The sequence below is a fragment of the Suillus plorans genome (genome assembly GCF_016647745.1).
Source record: "Suillus plorans strain S12 chromosome Unknown HD556scaffold_57, whole genome shotgun sequence".
Taxonomy (NCBI): Eukaryota; Fungi; Basidiomycota; class Agaricomycetes; order Boletales; family Suillaceae; genus Suillus; species Suillus plorans.
Window position 1 is genome coordinate 88695 of NW_024537441.1, and position 24414 is coordinate 113108.

The window sequence follows — 24414 nt, forward strand, 5'->3', positions numbered from 1 at the left end:
TCTATAACTTATCGTCATCATCATCATGTAGCGTCGAGTTCAACGTCATAGTGTAAAGAACAGAAGTGTTTAGACATGCGCAGCAACAGTCGTATGCTATAAGTAGACTGATCGTCATCCCACTGCCCCAATCTCATGATCATGCCTCCTCACTCTCATTCGGGGAAATGTCTAAATTTCAATCAGTCATTGAAACAAGCGCCCGAAAAATCCCAAACATGACTTACCGGAATCTCCGGAATTCACATCAACAGGCCCACCAGCCTCGCGTGCAAGAGCCTCTTCCCAACCTTCCTCAAATAGCTCGGCATGCTCAGATGGGTGCACGATGCTCCCTGCGATCTTGCCCTTATTTTTAGCCCGCAGCTCGCCTCGCCACACGTCAACTACCTTCGGTACTTCGCTACCCCGAAATTAGTATCAAATATGACATACACGGATGGACTACGCTTACCTTGGTGCGTATGTTCGTGCAAAGAGCGCAGCTTCTGGTGCACGATTCGTCTTCAAAAGTAGATCCACACAGGGTTTCGCATCGCCCAGCTGGAACAGCGTCGCAAATGCCAAATTGTTCGCACCCTTCTGTTCAGCCGTCGCCGCAAGCTTCTGCAGCCCCTCCCGATCACCCGTCGAAAGCAGAAGTAGCATTAGCGCACTCAAATCACCCGCCTTTTCGAACGCCTCCCGAGCCAGGTCGAATTGCCATACTGTAAGAGCACGATCACCGATCAATTTCCACTTTGCCTCCGCCTCTGGTTCTGAGACAGAGCGGGCAATCTTGACCGCCGTGTCTAGGTCATCGAGTTGCAATGACAGGTCGAACTTGTGATCAGGGTCTGTCGTCACCTGCAGAGCAAGTTCCTTGAGGTCTGAAGAAAGAGCGGCTGAATCCTGGGCCCCAATACGTAATTAAAATTATGCATACCTCGACCCTCTAGGAACCGAGCAACTTTGTTTAGCTGCTCCTTGGGCAAAGTCGGTAAGATTTCAGCTGCCGAGTCCATGTCACCACGGAGAACGGCTGTCTGGTATTCAACAACGCTCAATGACAACGAATACCCGAAGATATTCATGTCCTTGTCCGCAAGGTACACCCGATTATGTGCGGGTATGTATCCTAGTATATACATCGAACTGTAGCAGTGTCAGTTCAAAGTGATGATCAAAGCGCATCATGCACGCACGTATCGGATGGGCTGATCGTGTACGATTCATTGCCCACGAAGTAGTTGAGGCGGTTTCCAGCCGTAGTGTAAATAAAGCAGTCACCTATCCATTTCGCCGTCTTTACGCTGATAAAAAATATAATCAGTTGGGGACGAAACTTCTGCTGATAAGACTGCACCTGTCCGAAATCTCAGCAACAACTTCAAATGCTTCCTCGACACCCTCATCCGTGATTTCTGCGCCCTCCTCTAGTTTGGAATTGTAAGCATCTCGATCAAATTTGAGGATATAGTAAGAGTCGTCCGATACAATCGCCACGAGCGTCCCTGTCGTCGACCAAAAAATCTATCAAAGTATTAGCATCATAAACATCCAACCCATGTCGGAACTTACATTCTTCGCATCCACATCAATCCGCCTCACAATATCCTCACTTTCCCAATCCCAAAAGATCACAAAACCCTTTCCGCGTGCACCAAGCACCGGACCTCCATAAATAGCATCCACTGCCCAGCTTCCTGCACCTTTCATCCCCGCACCACCGCGTTCCTTGAAGTTCTTGAACACACGGAGCTTCACCTTGCTTTCCAATACAGCGTACGTGTTCGAGTCACCTGCCCATGCGAAACCTGTACCCGACCCAAACGCCTTGTTCCGCCATGCGAGCGCAGTATAGATAATGTATTCCCCATCACCAACGACAGTTACGAAGCGTCCGTTCGGCGAGTGTAATAACGCCGTGGCGAAGATCTCTGTAGTACCGATCTCCTTGATCGACAAGGGGATGCGGTTACCGTCTGCCGTGGAGATGTCAGAAAGCGTGGCAAGGTTTCCAGATAGCACAATTTGGTTCTTCGTGTATATCAATTTGCCTGATGGGTCCATGCTGTATGTGGGCTCATCCCGGCCAAGCTTGAGAGGTATCAGATATGCAGAGCGTGTAAATGATGCAAACAGACCTTGATTACGACGACACCCTCATCAAATCCAACAGCCACCTCATTCGCATCTCGGCGCAGCGAGACGCACCATGCGCGCTCGAGTGCATAACTGAGGGTGTTCTCCAAACGGTAAGTATTGCTGTTCCATATTTTCACGGTGCCATCTTCACTACCGCTGATGATGATAGGCAGGTTGGGGTGGAATACAGCGAAGCTTGGGTTGTTTGTGTGTCCTTCCATCGTTTGCACGCAGCTTTTGCTGAGGTAGTCCCAAATTTTGATAGTCCGGTCGTCACCTGTCGTGACCAGGTATGGCTTATCAGAGCCAGGGTAGAAGTCGACGTAGTTGACTCCCTTGTCATGCGCGTCCATGGTAAAGTTAGCTGTAGGGGAGCCAAGGGACCACATCTTAACAGTCCGGTCAAGACAAGCAGATGCAAAGGTATTCGAGTCTTTTGGGTTGAAAGTGATGTTCATGATGTAGTGGGTATGGCCTTCATAGACCTGGCGCGAGTTGAGCATGAGTGTAAACCGAATCATGATAGCACACCTGAATACATTTCCACTGCTTGTCCCAATCCCAAGCTTTGATAGTCATGTCATCACTCCCAGTAAGCACGATGCTCGCGGTTGGGTGTACGGTGAGACATCGTATATAATCAGGGTGGGCCTCGAAGGCGACTACTTTCTCATGCGTATTGTAATTGAAGACGCGCAGCTGGAAGTCGTCCGAGCCAGCAACAAACCAGTTTTTTCGGGGAATAAACTTGACACAGCGTACAGGGACAGAGGAGACCTCGAAAGTCTTGACAAGTGCGCCAGTTTCGTGGTTGTAGATGTTGACGGAACCGTTGTACAGACCTGTTAGCAGCCATGGCTCAGTAGGGTGGAAATCAGCGCCTTTGACCCGGTCGGATCGAGAGAATAATTTTCGCTTGTTATGTCTAGATTAGATTTATTAAGATAGCATGGCTCTGGGACTTACATTGACATCGAATAACATGGCGTCGGCGTCGTTCAGCTCGACCTGGACGGTGTTTACAGTACAGTATAGTGACGCTTATGGATATTTCTCCACCCCTCGAAAAAGGGTCATGAAACGTGGCTTCTGCCCAGCGGGTACTTTTGGTAAGTGTCTTTTGAATCTCGTGATCAATTCTGTCAAAAACACCTCCAATTATTGAAACGATCTTCCAGGACTTTATTATCAAGGGTACCTTATTTTCTCCTTGGTCAGGAGTCCAGAATATACGCCCCGGATCGTGCGGAGCGGGCCCGGATCTCCAGTGGCACTGCGCTGAACGTTAGCAAGCAATTCCATGAAATCTAGCCTTTAATTTATTCAATTGTAGAAGATGCATCGTGGTGCCCTGTGCGGTGGAATGATGACTCGGACTCACTATAGCTCGCTGCCTCGCGCATTCCATTAAGTTATGCCATGAGGCGCAACGCCTTTTATGGCATGGCCTTCAAGAAAGTTTTAAATTGGGCGCTGAGGCACTAGTTCAAGTTTAGAACTCTTTCTTCTCGTCAGGACATTGACTCTTCCCCAAGCATTTGCAGGTTTTTGTTGTCGTAAGTGCACCCTCCTCTGAGAATTGGAATTGATTTGGTCTAAGACTACTGGCAGGACATGAGTCACCTGCACAATATTAACTGCCTTCCAGCGGAACTTCTCCTAAGCATCTTCCAACTCACAGGGACCCTCGGTGGTCCCCGCATACTACCCGGAATTGTCATTGCATCGCACGTCTGCAAGCGCTGGCGATACCTCACCCTCCAAACACAGTCTCTCTGGACTATGGTATCAATTTCCAACAGAGAAAAAGACTATGCCCACCATGCGCGGGTCTGGCTGACACGAAGTGGGGTATTACCAGTTGATATAACTATCCACTGGGACTCCTCATGGGTGGAACGCAAAGCTGAAGAGGCTCTCTTTCCCATTGACGATGCAGCTCCATGGGCTGATGAGACCTCACAATACATTAGACGCTCGTACATGGAGTATGAGCGATTCCGTGAACTCAAGCGTCAGTCACTCATGTGTGAGCTCGAATGCCACAAACACCGTTGGCGCTCCTTCAAATGGAATGCAACTTCAGACCGCCTAATCGAGGATAGCGCAGATGCAGACGTGGTGAGTGCGGCGTGTTTTACATCTATACATAGATCGCGCATTTTCTTACTGGACTGAATAAGCAGACGTTGGTGGATCCTTCCGATTACTTCCCTGGCATGGATTCGAATTCAGCGATTTATATGGTGGTGTCACGCGGCTTTCCCTCGTTGTCTTCCATTGACAAAGTGTCACTCGATTCTAAAGCATCAGTTTGCACAAGGAAGAATACCTTTTTTACAAGACACAAGACCAGCGTGCGTAGGTTCTGGTCAAAATTCTGGGATTTGTTGCACTTTTAGACTTTCTGTCATCGAATTGGCTATAGTACGTGTCCAGTTACTAACCTACAGTGCATACGTACCGAGTACAAATGATCGCGTATGTATTTCTCAAAATTTCACCATTGACTCCGTACTCCTAATTATAAGTTACTTTTGATAGGTCGGGTGTCGTGTTAATGTCACGATGACGCTTGCGTACATACGTAATACGTACATACCATCTGGTTCTGTTTGGCAAAGGCCTCTGTTTTCAATATATACAAACAACTACTGTGTCATGAGCTGCTGGCATGACTGGTTTTTTTGCAAGACTCGGGTTTCCGATATCTCATACCAGCCGAGCGCAGCAATGTATCATGGATTCATATTGACTTTAAAAACCACTCGACTGCCCTCTTCCATTTGAATGGGATACAGACACTCCACAATTTGTGTCATGCCTGCTTGTTCAGCTTGTCAGGACTCAGAAAACCTACTAGCGTCTAACTGATACAGCGACAAAAGAAGGTGGTCAGGGTCTAAAAGTGATGGGAATGGAAGACACGAGTCCTGGGGCAGGTAACAACGTGTACGATCGTATCGCCTCATACATCCCCCTTCTTACCGCATCACACACATTCACGAGGCCAAGAAGCTGTGCCCATCGCGGAAGGGGCTTGGCTTTTGATCAATGTGACCTGAAGCATGGCGCAATATTTCTCTCTGCAACTTTACAGCATATCCACCTGATGACTCCCGACTTCTGATGGGGTCATTCCTTCTCGTCTGCGACACTAGCATTATCAATGTTCGGATCCGCAGCGGGCTTTAGGGTCTCACATGAGGTATCTTACACCTCATAGAACCTACACGTGTTCTCCTGATGGTCAACCACGCGATTATCATCCACTAATCGCGCGCATCTCATCATATCACTGCTGTTTAGAACCGGTGCTTGTGAGTAAAACACGTCTTTCACCTCGTCGAAACCGCCAGGCATCGCTACTATTTAGACCGCACAGTCCGACGTTTGTCCACATTGCACCCCCTTGACATCCTACCCGCACTGTGTGCTCTAGTGTGTTATCTATAGTTTTTGCCCGCTTTTTGCTTTTTTTTGCTTTCTTGACGATCGCCCACATCGCTTGTAAGCAAACTTGAAGCGATGTCTACAACGCCGCCTCCCAAGAAGACCCTTCGCTCTCGTATGGGAACTGCGATGCGTCGCTCCTCTACGAGCTGGGGTCTCCCAGGGTTGCCAAATCGCTCAGGCTCAGCAACTCCCCCTCTCACGGAGCCTGATTCTGCCTCCATAGCAGGATCAACCTCTCCCAAGTTCGAGCGCGAGGCCTCCACCGCGTCCCTTACGCAGGTCGACACCACACCTCCTCCTAGCCAAATGGCCCCCAGTACCATCCCTGAGTCACCTGCTCGTGAAGCAGCTGCCCTTGCTAGTGAGGCGGCTTCTCCAAATCAGAGTACATCTCCACTCTCAGGGGGCGTTTTTACCGCCGAACATCCTTCGGATCCTTCACCCCGAGCGCCTGAAGGATCACGCAAAGCTACCGAAGAGCCCAAACCCGAGCCCGCCTTCGCAGTTCCTTCCGTCGTGGTTAATTCGCCCGAACCCGCGGCTGAGAGTACCCTTTCCCCTGCGTTCACAGACGAACCAGAAGAAATTGGCCCACCCGAAGAGCGTGCTCAAGCATCTGCTCCTCCAGCCTCAACACAGGCTCCCAGTGCCGCTCCGAAACCTGCTCCAGCTCCTTCTACGACACCTCCACCTGCTCTAGCCCGTGAACCCACACCTCCAGTTCCAGCTGCTTCACCTCCTCCAGCAGCTGCTCGACCCCGTGAACCCACGCCTCCAGTTCCTACCGCTTCACCTCCTCCAGCAGCTGCTCGACCCCGTGAACCCACGCCTCCAGTTCCAACCGCTACTCCTCCTCCAGCAGCTACCCCACCCCGTGAAACTACGCCTCCAGTTTTAACCGCTTCACCTCCTCCAGCAACTGCCCCACTCCGTAAATCCACTCCTCCAGCTTCGACCGCCACTCCTCCTCCAGCAACTGCCCCACCCCGTAAACACACCCCTCCAGCTTCGACCGCTACTCCTCCTCCAGCAGCTGCCCCACCCCGTGAACACACCCCTCCAGTTTTAGCTGCTACACCTCCTCCAGCAGGAAAGGTAACATATGCCCCTTCAGCAGCACCCCGGCAACTTGCTTCCTCGTCAGCACCTGCGCCCACTGCACCATCTGCTCCATCTCGTGCACAAGCTTCAACACCTCCAGCACCTCCATCGGAGATTTCTCGTGTTCCACCCTCCGCACCACGAACACCCCCTGCACCACGAACACCCCCTGCACAGGCACCTGGCCCTGCCACAACTCCGGGTTACTTTGACCTTTCAGTTCCCCGCACATCGTCTCCGCTGGATGAGCATGTAGATGAGGGAGCAAACGTCTGGGCAGACCATATCTCCCCTTCAGTTTCGCCTCCCCTTCCACCTGCGTCAGCACCTCCACCTGCGCCAGCGCCTGCTCCTGCTCCTGTCACCGAATTCGACCCACTTGCCAATCGCCCAGCAGCATCCAAAGTAGCGAAAACCACTTCCCGTCCTCGGGGTTCATCGGTCTCCTCCGCGCAGGTGATGGCACAGCGACAACCGAGCCGGAAGCCAAGCTCGACCTTCCAGCCTCGTGAGCGGGAGATCATTGGTACTACATACACTTGGAGTAGTCCGAACAGTGAATTCAACCAAAGCAAGGCAAGCCTGGCGTGCGTCTTTTCTACTTGTTCTCTTTGACAATGGTCTGATGAACAATCCAGAATACATTCGGAGGACCCGTTCGCAGATTCGGGCCCGCGCGCTCCGGGCTACCATCTCTACCCCCCTCAACAGCCGGCTGACCTTGCATCGCCCATTGTTCACGAGTATGTGCTGTACTTTCTGCACTAGCTTTGAAATAATGATCCTGTTAGTCATTTTGACCCTCGATCACCACGAGATGAAAGCATGATAGCTCCTGCTGAACCAGTGGCGGTACCACTACCTGCCCTGCATGAAGTCATGCTTTCCCAGTGAGTTGTGCGTTAATGTCCCTCAACGTATCTTAATCCTTGATAGCTCCGTTCGGCAAGTCTCTTCAGGCTACACCTCGAGCGACGGGGCTAGTACTGGGTACATCCCGAGCAGAGACATACCCATAGAAACGAAGTTTGTCCAGATCGGTATTTGCACGAGGTCCTACATCTAACCTAACCTTACAGCGAGCGTCTCCCCTTGATCATTCGCCAAGGTCGCCCGTCTACGCCTCCCATCGTGACCACGTTTTCGCAGCCCAGCCCAGAGATAGAATCTTATCATCCACATGCCTTCGGTGTCAGCCACCCCACTCCACAGCGAGCCCAGCCTGCTCGTCTCGATGGCAATGGCTCCGCACATACTTATTCGTATGGGTCAGTGTCCAGACCGTATGCTGGCCGTGGATGGATAGAGCAGGCGCTACCTCACGGTGCCAAATACTTTGTGAATCCGCGTGTTCAGGCTACGACCGATATTGATCTTCGCAACTTGGCTAAGTTGGAAGCGGTTATGTCGGTTGTGGAAATGGCCGGTAGTGCCCCTGAAGGATGTGAAATGTGGGTCAGAGAAGGTCCCGCTGTGAAGAGAGGTTGGAGGAGACAGAAGGTGACTGGAGGGCCGGTTATCAGTTGGATAGACCATCGAATCCGCAGAGTCTCGAGTGATATCCCTAGTGTTGATGGAATTATCTTCTCTGGGGAAGATGACAGTCAGTGATGCCTTTTCGTATTCAACTCACTTGCTAACCAGAACATACAGGACTTGATGACGAATACAGATACTGGTCATTTGTGGAGACTCACCCCGCGCATATTTCATTGCCGCCAAGTGCTCGGCAGGAAGCTCTGGACGCTCTTCATTGGTCTTACACAGACCCATTGTTGGCACATCCTCAGCCAATCCCTCCTCCCTTCACCCAGGAGGAGTGTCACAAGTTGTTAGGCCATCTTAATGGTCCGTTATCGTCCACTTTCTCAAGTGACCACTTAATCGATCCCTTGTGCAGACCCCAACCTGCGGTCAACTACAACACATACGCGGATGATCGCCCGTATCTTGCTTCGCGTCGGTATGTAGTACTCAAATAATATTGAACACCCCTTGATTGTGTTACGCTGCAGCTCACTGGCGTCAAATGCACTTCCGACCACACAAGCCTCTTCCCCACGATGTCCCTGTCATGCGACGCCCCATACGACGCGTTCCTGTAGGTCGCATGATTGTCGATATCATTACTGGTATTCTCTGCCTCGGTATTCCATTCTTCCTCGTTGACCGGTCAAACTATGGTGGCCACATTGACTTGGAGGGCAACGTCGTGTCTAATTCTGGTGGTCCTTTGTTCCTGGCTGGTGCTTGTGCATGTCTAGTTGTGAGCGTCATCCCTCAGCCTGGGGTTAGATAACTAATATGATCCAGGCCGCTGTCATCCTCAGTGCTTCTGTGACACTCATGACATTACCTGGTCTGAGTGGTATCGCACGCATGTCAGGTCTCGTCGCCATCATGTGCTCAGTATTGAGTATGATCACCTCGTTCATTTCCATCATACGTCAGAAGACGGAATTAGCGCACGGAACGCCCACATCGGGCTCCGAAGGATTTGTACTTCTCTCTGTATGTTCTTGTCACTTGCTTCATGATGAGCCTATGCTAACATCACCCTGTTCTTAGCGCCGAAGTGTCCTCCTATCTCTCCCACTTGTATTCCTAGCCTACTCTGTCGCAGGCTTCATCACTGGCGTTGTTATCTACTCATTCAACGGAATAGCGAAAGGCTCTCTACCACAGGTACATTGATGACTGCAGTCATAGTTAGCGCTCGGGATCTTAGCTGGTGTTGCCAGATCCAGTGCTTATGGCTTCTTTCAATGTCTACTGAAGCTGCTTCTTAACGATTTATATAGTGTGTATATTAGAACTGTATATCACGAGCCTGTCACGTCCTACCTTATGTTACCATATGACATGAAGTCCAATACAACTTTCTGATGAATCTCGGTGATATCGGTCAGCAATGGTACCCCTCATACAACAGCTCCGAGTTCTTCGAAGGATGGGAAGGAGCCTGGGAACTCCCCATAAGCAGACGGATCACAAATTTAATTGGCGGTTTTGCGATTAGATAGGCTTATTGCAAGCTCAGAACTTGAATTTCACGATATTTGGATGAGAAGTGCGTGCATTGAATATGATACAAATAAGTTAAATGCGTGGTGAGAGATGCTAGTGATACATAGTGACGAAAACCAAACCATCAATCAATGACAACGAGCCCATCGAAACTCTTCCTCCCCAACGCCATCGTCATAAACTCCACAGGAGTGGGCATTTTCGTCACCGTCGCTTCCTCCCCGTCCTGAACCACATTCTCCCACTCCTCTTCTTCCTCTCCACCTGGCATGAACACCTTCAACAGTGACGGCGAGTACCCGTTCAGCAACGCAACGCCCTTCCGATCGGCGGTCACAGGAGCAGTGATACCTGGGTAACGGTCCGCGGTGGACAGGTTCCAATACACGATCTCCGGCATCTCGTACCCTGCCTCCTTGTACGCCTTCTCGATGACATCATGGTTCGTCTCCCACTCTGCCGCATTCGGTGCAGTCACCAGAAACTCGTCCGAATTGTACGATGGAGTGTTTTGCTGAGACGCATCGAACTGCATATCCGTGAACACGAAGATCCGCTTGATCATCTGGTCCTGAGGCACGGCGTGCTTCTTGGCAAGCGGGAGGAGGAGGTCGAGGAAGACGGCGTTGAAGTTGGTGTTCATGGTCCATTCAGATTTCGACATCTTCATCACCGTCTCGACGAGTGAAACAGTGCCTTCAGGATCAAGTACGACCATCTGTGGATTCTCAGAAAAAGTTATGAACGCGTCCTTGAAAGGCGGCTTCGCAAGACGCGCCAAGATGAGACTAAGGGAAATAGCAGGCCAGATGGGATCTACAAAGGACCGGCGTGATCCGCCATGGGAATAGTTGACACTGCCCATGGACCCCGAGACGTCACAGACGGCAATGCAGCTGTCTAGTTCCCCAGCCTCGCGCAGACGCTCGAGGAGCGTTGCCCACTGTGCCTCCACCACACGCGCCTGTGTCTCCGCGAGCTTACGCTTGTGCTCCTCGATGGCATCTTTCAGGGATCCCTTCCTTTTCATTGGCGAATGGTACACGCATGCCGCGGCCTGCATGACAAGCTCGTGCGGGAGGAGCGTTGCACCACTAATCTGCTTCTTTCCTGATTCCACATCTGTCAGGTAAGAAACAAAGCGGTCAGGATCGTGATTGAAGAAATGTTCCTTATTGTTGTCCATGCAGACGGATGAAACACGGGAGTAGACGATTTCGGACCAGCGATTAGCGGACATGAGAGGCTCGGGGAGGGACTTGAGACGACGAGAAGGTGAAAGAATGTGGCGGCGGAGGAAGGAACGCAAGACATGCAACTCCAGGGCACTGGGGGAAAGTGTGACAGGGATTTTGTGCGCAAGGCAAGATGTGATTTGAGCATGGTGCAGGAGGATGCAGATAGCGGAGGTGATGTTTGTGACCCTATCATGCGACCCCCCAGGAGAGGGCGCCCATTTTGTCGCTAGGGAGAGTGAAAATATGAGAGATACGCGGTCCTTCTGTTCTGCATCCGCTGGAAGGGAGGCTAGCTCATGAAGAATCGAGACATCTTTGACAAGCCGATCTGCGAATAGCCTGGAAACCGCGATATACAGAGCACGATACTTTGGCTGCCGTAGTTTCTCCACAATTCGGGCGTGGTTCATACCATAGGTCTGAACGCGCCTTTCCCTCGACCATGCTTCCTGCTCGGCATTAGACTTGAATTTAGGGCGAGAGTTGCGAGGTGTATAATTATGAAGGAAGCTGAATTGATCAGGGGCAGGATGAAGCTCGTCGACAGTGGCCAATGCGAGGATGTTGAGCAGGTCCTTCCAGTACCCGTGAGACATGTTCACGCGCTTCTTGGTACTTTTGCCTTTGACAGGACGGAGGCGAGTACAGACAGGCTCTACAAGAAGATGGAGGTTGGAAAGAGCAGTGCGAGGGTGGTATTGGAAGAGCCAGCCAAACGCCATGTAAAAGAGCTCCTTGTCGCCTTTGCCATCATGGATACTCCTGAGAGACCAGACGATTCGGAGGGTGAGAGCTGGGTCTTCAGCCCAGGCCTTGAAAAGATAGTCATCAACGACAGACCCAGATACACCAGGACGTATGCCATTGAATGCATCGAGTGTGGCCGAAAGAGTGGAGCTAAAGGCAGGCGAATAATTCTCAGTGAGCTTGTGGTGAGCAGTCGAACGGAGCGCATCCATCATAGCATTGGGATGAGATGGAGAAATTTCGGTGATCATTTCAACAGGGCTAGCATCCTCAGAAACAGGAAGGAGAACGTCAAGGAAGTTGGGATTGGTGAGCTCAGGGATAGCGGGGAGAGTGACATCCTGGGAGGAAGCAGCAGCAAGGGGGGCAGTCATAGTGGTAGTTGTGGACATCCTTGCAGTAACGGCAGAAAAAATGAGTTAGGTCTGATAAATTGGGTTGTGGTGCAGGTGGCAAGACGAGCAAGACAAAGACATCCCCTGAGTAATGGGGTGCTCTTTATAAACCGCCAGACTGGCTGTGACATTCTGACTCGGAGTCGTCAGTCACGATGACTCCACTATACCTGAGAGCTCTCGTCATCACTCAGCACAGAGATGAGTCGATGAGACTCAAATCTTTGCAAATTGAAAACGGAACCGAATGTCGTTATGAAATTGCCATCAACAACTTGAATGTCGCGGAGTTCTAAGTCAGGATGTAAGTGGCACTGGAATAATGCAAGGACACGAGAAAACGTGGTGTTCGAGATCAACTCGTTTGTATCACCAACAGGAACAGCTAACTCTGTTTGTCGTGCTCTCCCTTTATATAGCCCAGAACTTGATCAACCGAAGGCCGCATCTCGGTCTGCGTCGACCAACATTGTTCAATATAGCACCAGTGATCATCGGCAATTACAGGCGATGCGGGTCGTGTTGGCAGAATGCCTTTAGATTTGGCCACGATGACACGAGACTCTGCCTTTATGTCGAAGTACGGGATGCGGCCAGATAGCACCTAATAAAATATTTGGAATCATTCATTCGCTCAAGATAAGAGGCTCTTGGCGTTACCTGCATCATAATGCAACCAAATGAATAAATGTCACTCGCTTCATTTGGCTTGCTAGCACATTCGTCGGAACTTTCAAGATCAAGCGGTATGATTTCTGGAGCAGCGCAACGAATTGCGCCTGATCTGTAAGATGCGAAGAAAGACGTCTCATGATCCGCCAGCAGGCGCGACAGACCAAAGTCCGCAAGGCGAGCATCCCCGTGCTCATCGATCAGAACATTAGGCTGTAATTCTATGAGCAACACGGACTGACTGGTGAAAAAAAAACAGCGACATACAGGCATAAGGTCTCCGTGTATAATGCTTTTAGAATGCACTGATTTATCGTGTATCGTCGAAATGAGGTCACATAGCCACAACTAAATTCACTCACGATACTGCAGACCTAAAACGACTTGGGAGAGCTGTATTTCGACTGATGTGAGGATGCGGTTATAAGACACAAATAATAAGTGCTCACAAGAAGAAAGAGGATATGCATTTCGGGCGGCGGCTGCTGCTCACACCACATCGTATTGAGATATTCACCGAGAGAACCGTTTTTCATCCACGGACACACTAGCGCTGGGAGGATGCCAAAATCGTCCGTAATGCCATAGAGAGGCAGTATATAGCTGTGTTCTAGCTTTTGCCAAACAAAGACTTCCTGGCGCAGTTTCTGGATAGAGAGCGATGGTAGATGCCATATACATCGACTGCATAAGAACCAACCTTGGTCAATTTTTGTATATCCTCTGGACGCCTTGATTGCACTATGAGAGCCTTCACTGCAACGTCTTGCGGGGATACCTGTTAGGATTGAGTTGATTTTTGGAAAGCAAACCAATTAGTCAACGAACTTTAGTACCGTTTCGGAGGAAGGGATTTTCCAATATACACTTCCAAATATTGCCGAATCCGCCATTGCTGTGGGGGTACGGTTGGGTGCGTGAAATATGAGCTGTGAGATTCTTAGGTTCCTTGCCGTATCTTTTGAAGTCAACTTCCCTGGACATAAAGACATTCAGCCTCAGCTCGAAATGATGCATGTTTCGGAGAGAAATACACACACATTTTTGGGCAATGTTGCGTCTGTGATGAACGAAGATCACTCTCGCAGGAAGGGGCTTCACATGGAACAGCAGGGTCCTCGAATGTCGAAAGCGACCCAGAAGGCGCGGTAACATAAGACGATTCAGAGTCAGTGCTACTTGGGGGAGAATCCAGGACAGCTTTTGATTCATCGGAATCATTGCCCATTTTTGGGAAATGTTGCGTCGGCGATGAACGAAGATCACTCTCGCAGTGAGGGGCTTCACATGCAACAGCAGGGTCCTCGAATGTTGAAAGCGACCCAGAAGGCGAGGTAACATAAGACGATTCAGGGTCAGTGCCACTTTGGAGAGAATCCAGGACTGTTTTTGAATCATCAGAACCATTGCCCTATCGGCATACAGAATTCGGTGAATGTCTGTCACTGGGCGCTCGCTAATAAGCAAATACTCACTGGAGTGATATTCTCCCTAGTGAAGTATGACATAGACGGCAATAAATTGACGCGCAGCCATCTCATCAAGTCAGTTCCTAATCATTCGTCATCAGCGTTGATCCATCAGGTAGAACACTACTCGCCGTTAGATTCTGAATCCTCCGCAACTGGATGTGCCATGATGTTGGGGTAGCAACGAAGAGAAGACTGGGTAACTCTTTCGAGAATGGAAAGTGTGAGGAGCTACAGCAAGTGGAGAGCGAGCTCATATTTATTAGACTGGGAGCATCCTTGCAAGTTTCACAGAAGTAAGCAGTGAACATAAACTTGCCACCACATATCAGCACGACCACTCATTTCGAATCTTCTGACGCGCCAGAACATGCGATCTTGGCTGCAATTTTTCTAAAAACATTCAGTGGATGATCACTTTGGTCACGGCGGCTGAGCCTGATCCCAAATGAACGAATTCACCGTGGCAGGTAGGAGTAGGTTTGATCATGGTGTAGGTTTGCGGAGTTCATCTGGTAGACCCTTGTAACATCAGGTGTCCTTACTGCAATAGTGTTGGTACTTACAATGCTGTTAACTCCACAAAAGTCATGGCTTCTCATATCACAAGAACAGCTCAGACGAGTACAACTCGGTGCTGTGCAGCGGCCAACCAGTGCTTCTCCGCGAACAACGCTCCTACTGGATATGAACACTTGTCATGGATGCGACAAGCTGGTTTGAATGCCCCTGTGAAATCCAACTTGGTGTTCATGAATTTGAGTCTGGTAGTTGTGGCATACCACACATACCCGGGCCATACTGGTACACAATGGCCTACTAAGAATGTCTGATACTCGCGGGGAATTAGCCTATCATATTCGGATGTTCGCGGAACAAGCGCTCACTGGGCTGGGGGCCACTGAATTTTACTCTGCAAATTGAGTTTTGTGCACCCTGGTTCGGTATCGATTATCCCTGCCGCTGATCGATCGGTCAGGTCAGCGGCCATCCACCGTAGTCCTACTAAGGATGGCATTCGAATACGCATATGCAATTGAATTAGGTTAGTACTAGGGTCTTCTTTTCTAAGTCCGCCGCTTATTTTTCGCACGTGACTGAACTGCGCAACTTCATGGTATCATGCTCGTTTGACGCTGTGTCTGACACCCCTCTGAGCTCACTGCTGGTATGACTATTCATGGTATGTTTAACATCGTCTCTGTTACTTCGGATCATGCCAGTATGAGCTCAGCATTAGTACTCGCAGGCTCCACTCAGGGCTACTAGAACCTGGTCATTTCTAACCATAGTGAGAATGGTATCCGAAGACAGCGTCGAATGAGAAAGCTGCGCAGTCCAGTGCCATTCTGGGGTATCTCTCCCGACCAAGTATCGTAAAAGGTGGGACCCTTTTGTTTGTCCAGCTCTGCAACTAAACAAAAGCGGTGCGTCCCCCAATCCGCGAATGCCCTGACCTACTAGGACCAGTGAATCCCTAGTTATTCTAGTACTTATCAGAACCACCTGATATTAAAATGATGGTATCTTCTTGACCCCGGTGAGTCTTTCAATCCCCGTCATGAATTCACGCAGGCATACTAATCAAACCAAAGCTTGTTCTGTGTAGGCTTGTTTGAATGAATTGTCACACCTGTAGTGAGCCTGGTTTTCATACGCACTGAAATTACCTTTCCACATCTAGTATCATTTATGTCCACAGGCCTCGCAGCAGAGTGATGTGTGACCTGTTAGCATTCCGAAATAGATCGGCTCTCTGAAACCATGTTAGTAGCGACATGTTCGACTGACGTTATTTAGTAAAGGTTCAAGTTGGACCCTACCTGTGGTACCAATCTTTTTTTATGTATTGTCGTCTTCATTGTCCTACTCGTCAAGCTCACGGTTTCTGTGAACAGCATCCTCTGCCTTTGTTGTCCAACCCTAGTGCTCATGAATGGCACCACCTCTCTGCGTCCCCGCTATAACCCTTAAGTTACACCAATTCCGCGCCCGCCTCGCAATGAGTATGCCGTCGCCGCCGGTCAAATATTTTCGGAACAGCGCATCACGACCAAGCAGTATGTCCGCGTCAAGATCTAGCGTCAGTCCCCTTCGCGTTCGTTGTCGAGATTTTCTCCCTTGTTGTCTTTCCCCACCAGTTAACTCTCCTACCGCTACCTCGCAGCAGGCGCCTTCATATTTTTTCATGTAGTCCCACCTAGTGGATACCACCCTACTGTCCAAATACATGTTCCTGTCGAATATTGGTAGTCATAATTTGTATATTGCATCTTCATCTCAGTGCTCACTGAGTCAAGCAGACACCAAAAATTGAGTTGGTTCATAATGTTATGTAAATATTGTGAAGGGGACTACACTACACACCCAAGTTTTGTGGGAGAGGGTGGGACACGAAGATGAGGAAGCAGAATTCGGAGCAGCGGTGATTTTCGCTGGTGGCGTCAGAGCTGCCAAGCGGTGGTCGAGGTCTTTACCACTGATGCCCATGCGTTCAGGGCCTGTGTTGGGAGCCCATCATGCATTAAGGAACTCGTGTTTCCCACCTGTTGGAAGCTGATCTCGATCTACTTTATAGGTGACATTTTGTAATACGCCTGACATCACTTCGACGAAAGTACCGGCAAAAGTAGCGAGCCGCATTGAAAAACTCATACTGCAATTTGACACAGTAAAGCTACCGTAATAAAACTTTAGAAACAAAGTTTGCACCAATGCCTGACTCGATTGGCCATCTTGACGCTAAGCTAGTGTACGTGCACCACCGAAATGAACGATATAAGCGTCTTACGAACGCTTGAGACTTCTCGCACTGGTCTGCTCAATTCGAGCCGAGTTCGGCCGGTCAAGCTTCAAGCCTGTCCTAAACGGGACTTGTACCTACGAGCAGTCTATACTCTATGGAAAGGGTCAGGAATGTCAAGGGTGAGCTGATGAATGCGAATGACGAGGTTTAGGGCGTGCGGTTCTATATAATTTACTGCACCAAGTGTTGCGCCGTAAGGTTTAAGGACAAGGTTTGGCGGCGCTTGAATCCAAGTGAACTCGAACTTTTAGAATTGAGCCCTTTTGAGCCGCCGAGTTGACTCGACGTAAAAAGGTGCGTCAGCCGGCCTGTGAATCCGATCAACTGTGCGTGGTGTGGATAGACTTACGAAATACCCACTTCTTGAATTCATGGCATGCCCGTCGAAAGGTATGAATATGGCCGCATGCCTTCAGCGTTCAATTTCTAACACCCACATACTGGCTTGTAACAGTTACAGGTCATGTCCAACGATCTGCCGGGACACATCCCTACAGCTCCTCAACGCGGTTTCAGCGTTTATGATCTGCTTTCATATTTCGAACTAGTGGTAAAGTTACCTTTGACGTTGATGCGATGGTCCTACCGACAGATGGTTCACCATTCGTTTGTTGAAGGCTTGTACCCCAGTCCGCAAGACACCGTTCCGGGTCCAGTCATCCACGACACTGATGTTCCTGAGTACACAAATTACTTCCCTCAGATTTTATTGGCTGAATTTAGAACAGCTCCATAAATTCATTGCCAGATCCTTCCAAGTGGCCCGGGACACCAACCACTCCGGTCAATTGTCAGCGGCATCCCGCGGGAGAACCTCAGTGCAACTCCGCTCCTGATCTCACCAGCCAAATCGTTCGTCAGAAAATATACCCTACGTTGTCGGGTACGTACAGTGATGTTTGGCTATCAACGTGGTCCCATGACAATGAAAAGCGTGATGTGAGTGAACTTTACATATCAGAATCCTCACAACATAAATGACTTTTTTTTAAAGGTTGCGGTCAAATCATTGAAAATTCCATTTTCGAATGAGGATGAAAAAAGTAATAATCGTCAAGTCCGTTCTTTCGTTTGTGTCCAGGAAAAGCCGCTTACGCACGACTTAGAAACTGATGGGTAAAATATCATCTTGGGCGCAATTACTCCACACAAACGTGCTGCCACTATATGGAATTGCATACGATTTCGGACACTTTCCGTCACTGGTGACGCCCTGGGTAAACAACGGGTCGTTGAATGACTACATCGCTAATCATCGTTTGTCGTTGACTACCAAGCTTGATCTCGTGAGACTTTAGCCTTTTCGATGGAAATGATGTTTCTTACTCTTGCACTTGCATGGCATTAGGCCAAACAGGTAGTAGCTGGCCTTGGCTATCGTAAGTTTTTTCATTCGTCATGGCAATGGTTTTCATTGGTTTTAAATATAGTACACGCCCATTCCATTGTGCACGGAGATATATCTGGAGTAAGATAACTGTCCCTAGAAGTATGGTTCGCTGATACCTGTCCAGCTCAATATCCTGGTCGACGATGAGGGTAGAGCACAATTATGCGACTTCGGATTCATGTCGTTGCTCGCAGAAATCCCATCTTTGCCACAGCCATCTGGCGGTGTCCGCTCTGCGGTGCGATGGACCGATCCTCAGTTATTCGACGTCCAAAAAGGCGAAATCAACCCATGCATCCCAACGGAGCAGACTGATATCTATTCAATAGGCAGCGTTCTCCTGCAGGTATAGTATATCACGCCTCGTGGCATCACCCGCTTACCATATTGCTCTAGTTGCTCACGGGATCAATACCTTACTACGATGTCAAGGATAACATCCGTGTCCTTGTATTATCTTCTAGAGGCGTAAAGCCCAAATGTCCTCCAGAAACGAACATCACTAGTGCACAGTGGAGTTTTATTCAAAGATGTTGGTCTCCTCCCGGACTTGCCAGTCGTCCAACTATTGAGGAAATGGAAGAATGTATCGAGTCTGAGCTACGGATGGCAGATATGGGTTAGCGCACTTGAATTCCAGTACGTACATCCACACGTTTCATAACACGCTCGCAGACAGAATATTTCATGCAGGCTGTGTTTTGCCGTACCGCTAGCTTTATTCGGTGTTTCATGTTGCTCCTTGTCTTATCTTACTACTACTAGTGGTCGTCCTACGTGCCTGATTGTGACCGGACCCTTACATCCTTGTTCCATTTGATCTTTCGGTTGTTGGTTGCATGCGAATGAAATCGCCTGCGGTTCGATGGAATAACCACGAGAAAGATAAATAGTTCGTGGGCCCCGCTTATGGTACGAGGATAAAACCGTGCAACGATGTTTGATGAATTAATAGATTTTATATTGTCCAGCAGCTGGCATCACGACCAGTAAACGCCGACAGAAGGTGCTTGCATGCGATCAGCCGCATCCAGAATACGTCACGCACCTACTCCAGCTCAGACGATCAATCCTGGGTCCGAGACTCGGAGGAAGACATACAATTTAGTAAGATGAAGCTCCCCCTTTCTAAACTGGGGTTCCACGTTCAAAGGTGGGGTTCCATCGGAGGTCACTGCATCACGAATCAATTGACGTCTTTAGCATCGTGTTCCGCTCAGAGAGGGAAGTGAAGGGTAGGAACTCGAGGCAGATTGAGTAACGAGTTACGAGCAAAGGAGCGAGTGAGTGATTGTATCATATCCGCTGACACCATCCAAACGCAAGCTAGGAACAATTAACGCAACTTTATCGGCTATTTGTAAGTACTACGTACTCTACGGGGAAAGCAACATTTAGAACAGGCTGCGGTGAAAATATCAAAGGAAATTGTGGCTGTGACAGGAAGGAGGGCACAAACTTTGAGGGGTAGGCATTTCAGTGTGGAGAAAAAGAATCCGAGATCAAACACCAGGGTACCGGGTTGTATTTCGGAAGCTTCTGACAGACGCCCATTTTCAGGGGGTGGGCGGGGTCAGCATTGGCTGCCAAGGGTCTTGGCTGGGTTCATATACACTTATACTACCTAGCGCATGTACATAGTGTAGACTAATATATATCGTGATCGTCGTGGACATGCGGCCTCTAAATTGAGCCGGGGCCGGGATAACGGTCTTACGGAGATCTATGTGTATGCAAGGTACAAGGGGTTTATAAACGTAAGGATGATTATTATTTGTTGAGAAGAAACGGCGTTCATGAACTGGTTCAAAACGGGTACAGACGCCCATATTCGCCAAGCAGAGACGTGCCACTGTTCTATCTCAATTTCGTAAACTCAGCTGCAGAGCTCTCCAACTCCTGTAATATCGATTCTCGAAGGTCACATGGCACTATATTGGGCAATTGTAATTTGTGAACGAGCAGAATATAATTTCACACATTAGGAAGGTGTGCTGCTGACATAAGGCAAAATTTGTTGATATTTCCAAACTTGCGTCAGCTGATTAATCTTATGTAAGCGCTTAAGCTTCCGACCTACGTCCTGCATTCATGCGAACTAGCAAGCATGCATTATTAATTTATTCTCGGACCTGAAGTTTGCAAAATACCAATGGTAAGTTCTTCGTAATACTCGCCTGAGAGCGCTTGTATGTATGACAACTCATTAGCTAAGGTTGCAGTGGTTGATGGGGGAGAAATGGACGACTACCAGTTCGCTGCCTTCTTCATTATTGAGAAGTTCCAGAAATGCCTGTGCCTGACTACACGAGAAGTAAATTACGAGTTTGTTGCGCGTGGTATAAGTTCATATCTCTCAAGTTGTTCCTTACACTCATACGATTATGGTATCTTCTGCAGGACGTATATGGTGATTCTGCTTTAATGTGGGGCCTAAGGGGAAATGGGTTGCTAGCTGTGGTCTCTCTTGGCACAATCTTCCGGCTTGTACACATTCTTTACTCTGGCCAGAAAACTCATACAAAGAAAGGGGAACCTGGCCGTGAAGCACCGCTCAAAAAGGTATATGCAAGTAAGTCATTTGTTTCCTCAAATTGATCCTCATCTTGGAATGGTGATTGCTGCGAGCAACATATCTTGCCACTCTTCTCCTCTGACGATTTCAACTGACTGTGTTATTGTAGCAATCCCAAGGATGTAGCCTGCGATGACACCCTGCATGCAATGCTGGAGATCACACTCGAAAATCCTCCGCTCGTTATGACAGGTTTGCCTTAGCACACTTGAAATCCAGTACGTACATCTGCACATTCATAACATGCTCACGGACCGAACATTTCATACAGGTTGTTTTTTGCTGCACCGCTAGCTTTATTCGGTGTTTTGTGTTACTCCATGTCTTGTCTTACTAGTGGTCATCCCACGTGCCTCGTTGTGACCGGAACATTGTATCCCTGTTCCATTTGGTCTTTTGGTTGTATGCGAACGAAATCGCCTGCAGTTCAATGGAATACCAGTGAGTGTCAATAGCTCACGGGCCCTGCCTATGGTGCGAGGATAAATACACAAGGAAACTTCAGGAATTAATATTGTCCAGCAGGCATCACGGCTAGTAAACACCGACCAAGAAGGTGCTTGCATACGAGCACGCATCCAAAACACGTCACGCACCTGCAGCAGTTAAGATGATTAACCCTGGGCCCGAGGCGAGAACTGAGTGGAGGAATTCTATCATATCGAATCAGCATCATGCGGCGATTCATGCCGTCCGGACGCACGCGCAAGCTAAGAAAAATCACCACGACTTTCGGATATTCGTACTATACTTGTTCACTTTATCTCGTACACTACTGTACACCTCGTAGAGTACCACGGCGGTAACAGTTTCCGCGGTATATGGACATGCTTGAGTGTATATACATAGAACATTGAGTTGCTTAGTCAGCATCGAGTCGCTCGGCTGCACTGCTGCAGGATCAATGCAGGATAGCCATCATCACCAAAATTACCTAACTCAGACACGGCTAGACTTGGCCATATCAGACAATGACTAGGCCATCATCCATGTCAGCGATGTCAGCCAAAACCCGGCCCTGTCTGACAATCCCTATGAACGCTAGTGACAATGTCAATCGAGATTGACATCGTCAGCGCAGTTTAGATATTTTGTATCACGCAGACTAATAAAGATATTGAGTGCCGCTCAGATTTATTCAGATATCGAATGCCGCTCAGACTTAGTCAGACTTTTTTCTCTCGTTCAGATACAACACGACATTGATTATCTTCCAGCTAGTACAAGTGATTTGAGTGCAAGTAATGTATTGTAAGTCGTCGACAACGCATGCAGTGTGAGAATGACGGAAACGACAAAGTAACAGGAAAGAGTGCAAACAGGAGTTCCGGATGTGAAGTAGCAGTTATTTCTTCTGCTTCTTCTTAGCGGATATGGCTGCCTTGTGCTTGGTTGAATGGGTTGGAAGTTCAGACTCGCCATCTGAAGTTTCGACTGCTCGTGCCTTGGATTTGCCCTTGCCACGTTTGGCTGGTGCTGCCTTTTGCTTCTTTGGCTTTGGCTGGGGTTCTTCTTCCTCCTCGGAGGTCGTCAGTTCACTACCAGGTGAGTTGCCATTGACTTGCGGTGGAGTCTTTGCTGGTGGAGATGCCGGCTGTGGAGCTGGAGCTGGAGCTGGTGACGGTGACGGTGGTAGTGGAGGAGGAGGTGCCGGTAAATTCTCTCGGGTAGCCAATGGACTCGACACAGCTGGCTTCGTAGAACGTGGAATAGGGCGTGGATGTGGGATGCTGCAAGCCGGTGAAGAAGGTGGAGGTGTGCTTGGAGGGGGGGGCAGGTTCTCTCGAATGGGAATCGTACTTGACCGCGTGGGACAACGAGGGCTATCATGAGCCGGTGAAGAAGGTGGAGGTGTGCTTGGAGGAGGGGGTGAGTTCTCTCAAGTGGGCAATGTGCGATGTAGAGGTGCAGCTGGGCGCTCTGAGTCCAGAGTGCGAGTCTTCGCAGCAGCATTACGAGCTGCCATTTGTGTGCGCAAGCGAGCCAAGTCGCTGCCACCCTTGCGAGCACCCGAGGCTCCAAGTTCATCCGCATTGTCTTTAGCCACGTCACGTCCATTCTCGTTCTTGAATATTTTGCTGTTTTTGCGTGATATCAGTACAATGAAAAAAATAACAAGGATGGCTTACAGGTTCCAGCCCTTCAACAATCGTTCCTTGTCGTCGTCAGGTAAGTCGTCAATAAGCTCGATGATGTAGCGGTAGAAGTTGTTACGACTGGGATGAGTCGAGCTATCCTTGTCTGAGTAGACAATCGGTAAGATACCGGATAGACGTGAGTCTGCTCTTGAATGAGAGATCAAAGGTTCTGGCTAAGGCGAGTGTCGCTGACTCCCTTAGAATAGTAGTTCTTAGACAGTAAGGTTGGAGACCTTACTGAAGGACAATGTTCCAGGTAAAACCCAGTAGATTAAAGTAAAGAATACAACCGTAGGTAGCTAGGTTTATATACAAGTGTTCAAGCGGAGCTTGTAAATGTGTTATCAGAATAGAAGCGTGATAAGAGAAAGATAAGGCGGACAGCCCGCTTGGCGAAGATAGCGAAGATAAGAGATAAGCATGGTACGGACGGCCCGTTTCGTAAGTGAGATAAAAGAAATGAGTATAGGGGTTTAAATGTTACTGTAACATTACCCCTCTGTTATGGTTGAAGTCTCCGACTTCAATATTCCTCGTTGTTGACGTACTCGTCCATGTGTTCGTAGTAGATAGGGTCTGCGTCGGCGTTGCAGAACTCCGGTTCGTTGTACTTGGTGGCATACTCCCGATTTGCCCTGTCTATCTCATCCTGGAGTTCTTCATCTTTCCTGGCCTCCCATGCCGACAATGCTTCGTAGAAGCCTTCATCGGTGTAAACCAATGGGAATAACTCTTTCTCGGCGGCGTAAGGACAATAGATGGAGAGATGACCAGGTTTCTGGCTCTGGCATACGCGGCAATGGTATTCGGGGCAGTTCTTGTGGCGATGCCCGAGTTTCTTACAAACACAGCAAACAAAATTGTCTGCGGAGAACTGGGGTTGTTTTACTGTGATGACGTCGGGGGTCTCGGTGAGGTCAATGACTTCACGCTTCTTTCCTTTAGAAGCTCTAGTCTTCGACACTCCGTGCACGGTAGCTCCTCTGCGGGTCTTTCGTTTAAAAACAACGGTGGGTTCGGGGATGGGTAGTGGTTCTTCAGCTGGCGCTGGCTGAGCAGCAGGCTGAGTTTCTTCTCTAATCGTATCTGTAACAGGTATACTGCTGGGGGGAGTGCTAGTAGAAGGGCTTGGCGGGCGACCGACTTCGGTCTCGTTTCGCTCTGCAACAGTCCGTATAACTGATCTGCAGACAGTGCTAAAAGCAGAAGGAAGCAGCTGAATCTCAAGGCTGCGTATTTGTCTCTGGAGGTGTTGGCAAGCGAGTCTGAGGGC

At 49.1% G+C, this 24414-nt stretch overlaps 6 protein-coding genes across 6 annotated transcripts; 4 read left to right on the top strand and 2 right to left on the bottom strand.

Annotated features, from left to right (window-relative positions):
• HD556DRAFT_1396449 (coatomer WD associated region-domain-containing protein) lies at positions 1-3161 on the bottom strand. Its single transcript, XM_041303702.1, has 10 exons — positions 3094-3161; positions 2659-3042; positions 2127-2612; positions 1561-2079; positions 1346-1512; positions 1185-1292; positions 926-1134; positions 455-869; positions 228-403; positions 1-171 (listed from the first exon to the last, which is right to left on the bottom strand). The coding sequence occupies exons 1-10, from the start codon at positions 3109-3111 to the stop codon at positions 140-142; spliced, it is 2514 nt and encodes an 837-aa protein (XP_041156641.1). The 5' UTR covers positions 3112-3161; the 3' UTR covers positions 1-139.
• A 92-nt stretch (positions 3162-3253) lies between these two features.
• On the top strand, positions 3254-4789 carry HD556DRAFT_1396453 (uncharacterized protein). The gene is made up of 3 exons (XM_041303703.1): positions 3254-3411; positions 3461-3683; positions 3739-4789. The coding sequence occupies exon 3, from the start codon at positions 3742-3744 to the stop codon at positions 4303-4305; it is 564 nt and encodes a 187-aa protein (XP_041156642.1). The 5' UTR covers positions 3254-3411; positions 3461-3683; positions 3739-3741; the 3' UTR covers positions 4306-4789.
• A 2109-nt stretch (positions 4790-6898) lies between these two features.
• On the top strand, positions 6899-9456 carry HD556DRAFT_768488 (uncharacterized protein). Its single transcript, XM_041311567.1, has 10 exons — positions 6899-7271; positions 7323-7427; positions 7476-7574; positions 7621-7710; positions 7764-8287; positions 8338-8532; positions 8585-8647; positions 8700-8950; positions 8998-9195; positions 9253-9456. Exons 1-10 carry the CDS (start codon positions 7144-7146, stop codon positions 9376-9378), a joined length of 1779 nt encoding a protein of 592 aa, XP_041156643.1. The 5' UTR covers positions 6899-7143; the 3' UTR covers positions 9379-9456.
• A 379-nt stretch (positions 9457-9835) lies between these two features.
• On the bottom strand, positions 9836-14271 carry HD556DRAFT_1311190 (uncharacterized protein; the record flags this gene model as incomplete). Its single annotated transcript, XM_041300513.1, has 10 exons — positions 9836-12037; positions 12262-12383; positions 12482-12695; positions 12752-12984; positions 13126-13156; positions 13213-13410; positions 13464-13541; positions 13592-13739; positions 13804-14174; positions 14239-14271. The coding sequence occupies 10 exons, from the start codon at positions 14269-14271 to the stop codon at positions 9836-9838; spliced, it is 3630 nt and encodes a 1209-aa protein (XP_041156644.1).
• Positions 14272-17501: 3230 nt separating this feature from the next.
• Positions 17502-19052, top strand: HD556DRAFT_1311191 (kinase-like domain-containing protein; the record flags this gene model as incomplete). Its single annotated transcript, XM_041300514.1, has 8 exons — positions 17502-17711; positions 17762-17977; positions 18033-18095; positions 18145-18324; positions 18387-18417; positions 18469-18506; positions 18553-18774; positions 18825-19052. 8 exons carry the CDS (start codon positions 17502-17504, stop codon positions 19050-19052), a joined length of 1188 nt encoding a protein of 395 aa, XP_041156645.1.
• A 1567-nt stretch (positions 19053-20619) lies between these two features.
• HD556DRAFT_1311192 (uncharacterized protein) lies at positions 20620-23176 on the top strand (the record flags this gene model as incomplete). The annotated part of the gene is made up of 10 exons (XM_041300515.1): positions 20620-20742; positions 20829-21000; positions 21130-21195; positions 21430-21444; positions 21794-21820; positions 22221-22254; positions 22412-22548; positions 22576-22758; positions 22781-22971; positions 23102-23176. The coding sequence occupies 10 exons, from the start codon at positions 20620-20622 to the stop codon at positions 23174-23176; spliced, it is 1023 nt and encodes a 340-aa protein (XP_041156646.1).
• Between the last annotated feature and the right edge of the window lie 1238 nt (positions 23177-24414).

Coding starts and splice junctions, on each gene's coding strand:
- HD556DRAFT_1396449 (XM_041303702.1), bottom strand. Junction 1,135..1,184: donor ACGATCAGCCCATCCGATAC/GTGCGTGCATGA, acceptor ACACTGCTACAG/TTCGATGTATATACTAGGAT. Junction 870..925: donor TCGGTTCCTAGAGGGTCGAG/GTATGCATAATT, acceptor CTCTTTCTTCAG/ACCTCAAGGAACTTGCTCTG.
- HD556DRAFT_768488 (XM_041311567.1), top strand. CDS start 7,144: ATGGCACAGCGACAACCGAGCCGGAAGCCAAGCTCGACCTTCCAGCCT. Junction 7,272..7,322: donor CAAAGCAAGGCAAGCCTGGC/GTGCGTCTTTTC, acceptor TGAACAATCCAG/AATACATTCGGAGGACCCGT. Junction 7,711..7,763: donor GACATACCCATAGAAACGAA/GTTTGTCCAGAT, acceptor CTAACCTTACAG/CGAGCGTCTCCCCTTGATCA.
- HD556DRAFT_1396453 (XM_041303703.1), top strand. CDS start 3,742: ATGAGTCACCTGCACAATATTAACTGCCTTCCAGCGGAACTTCTCCTA.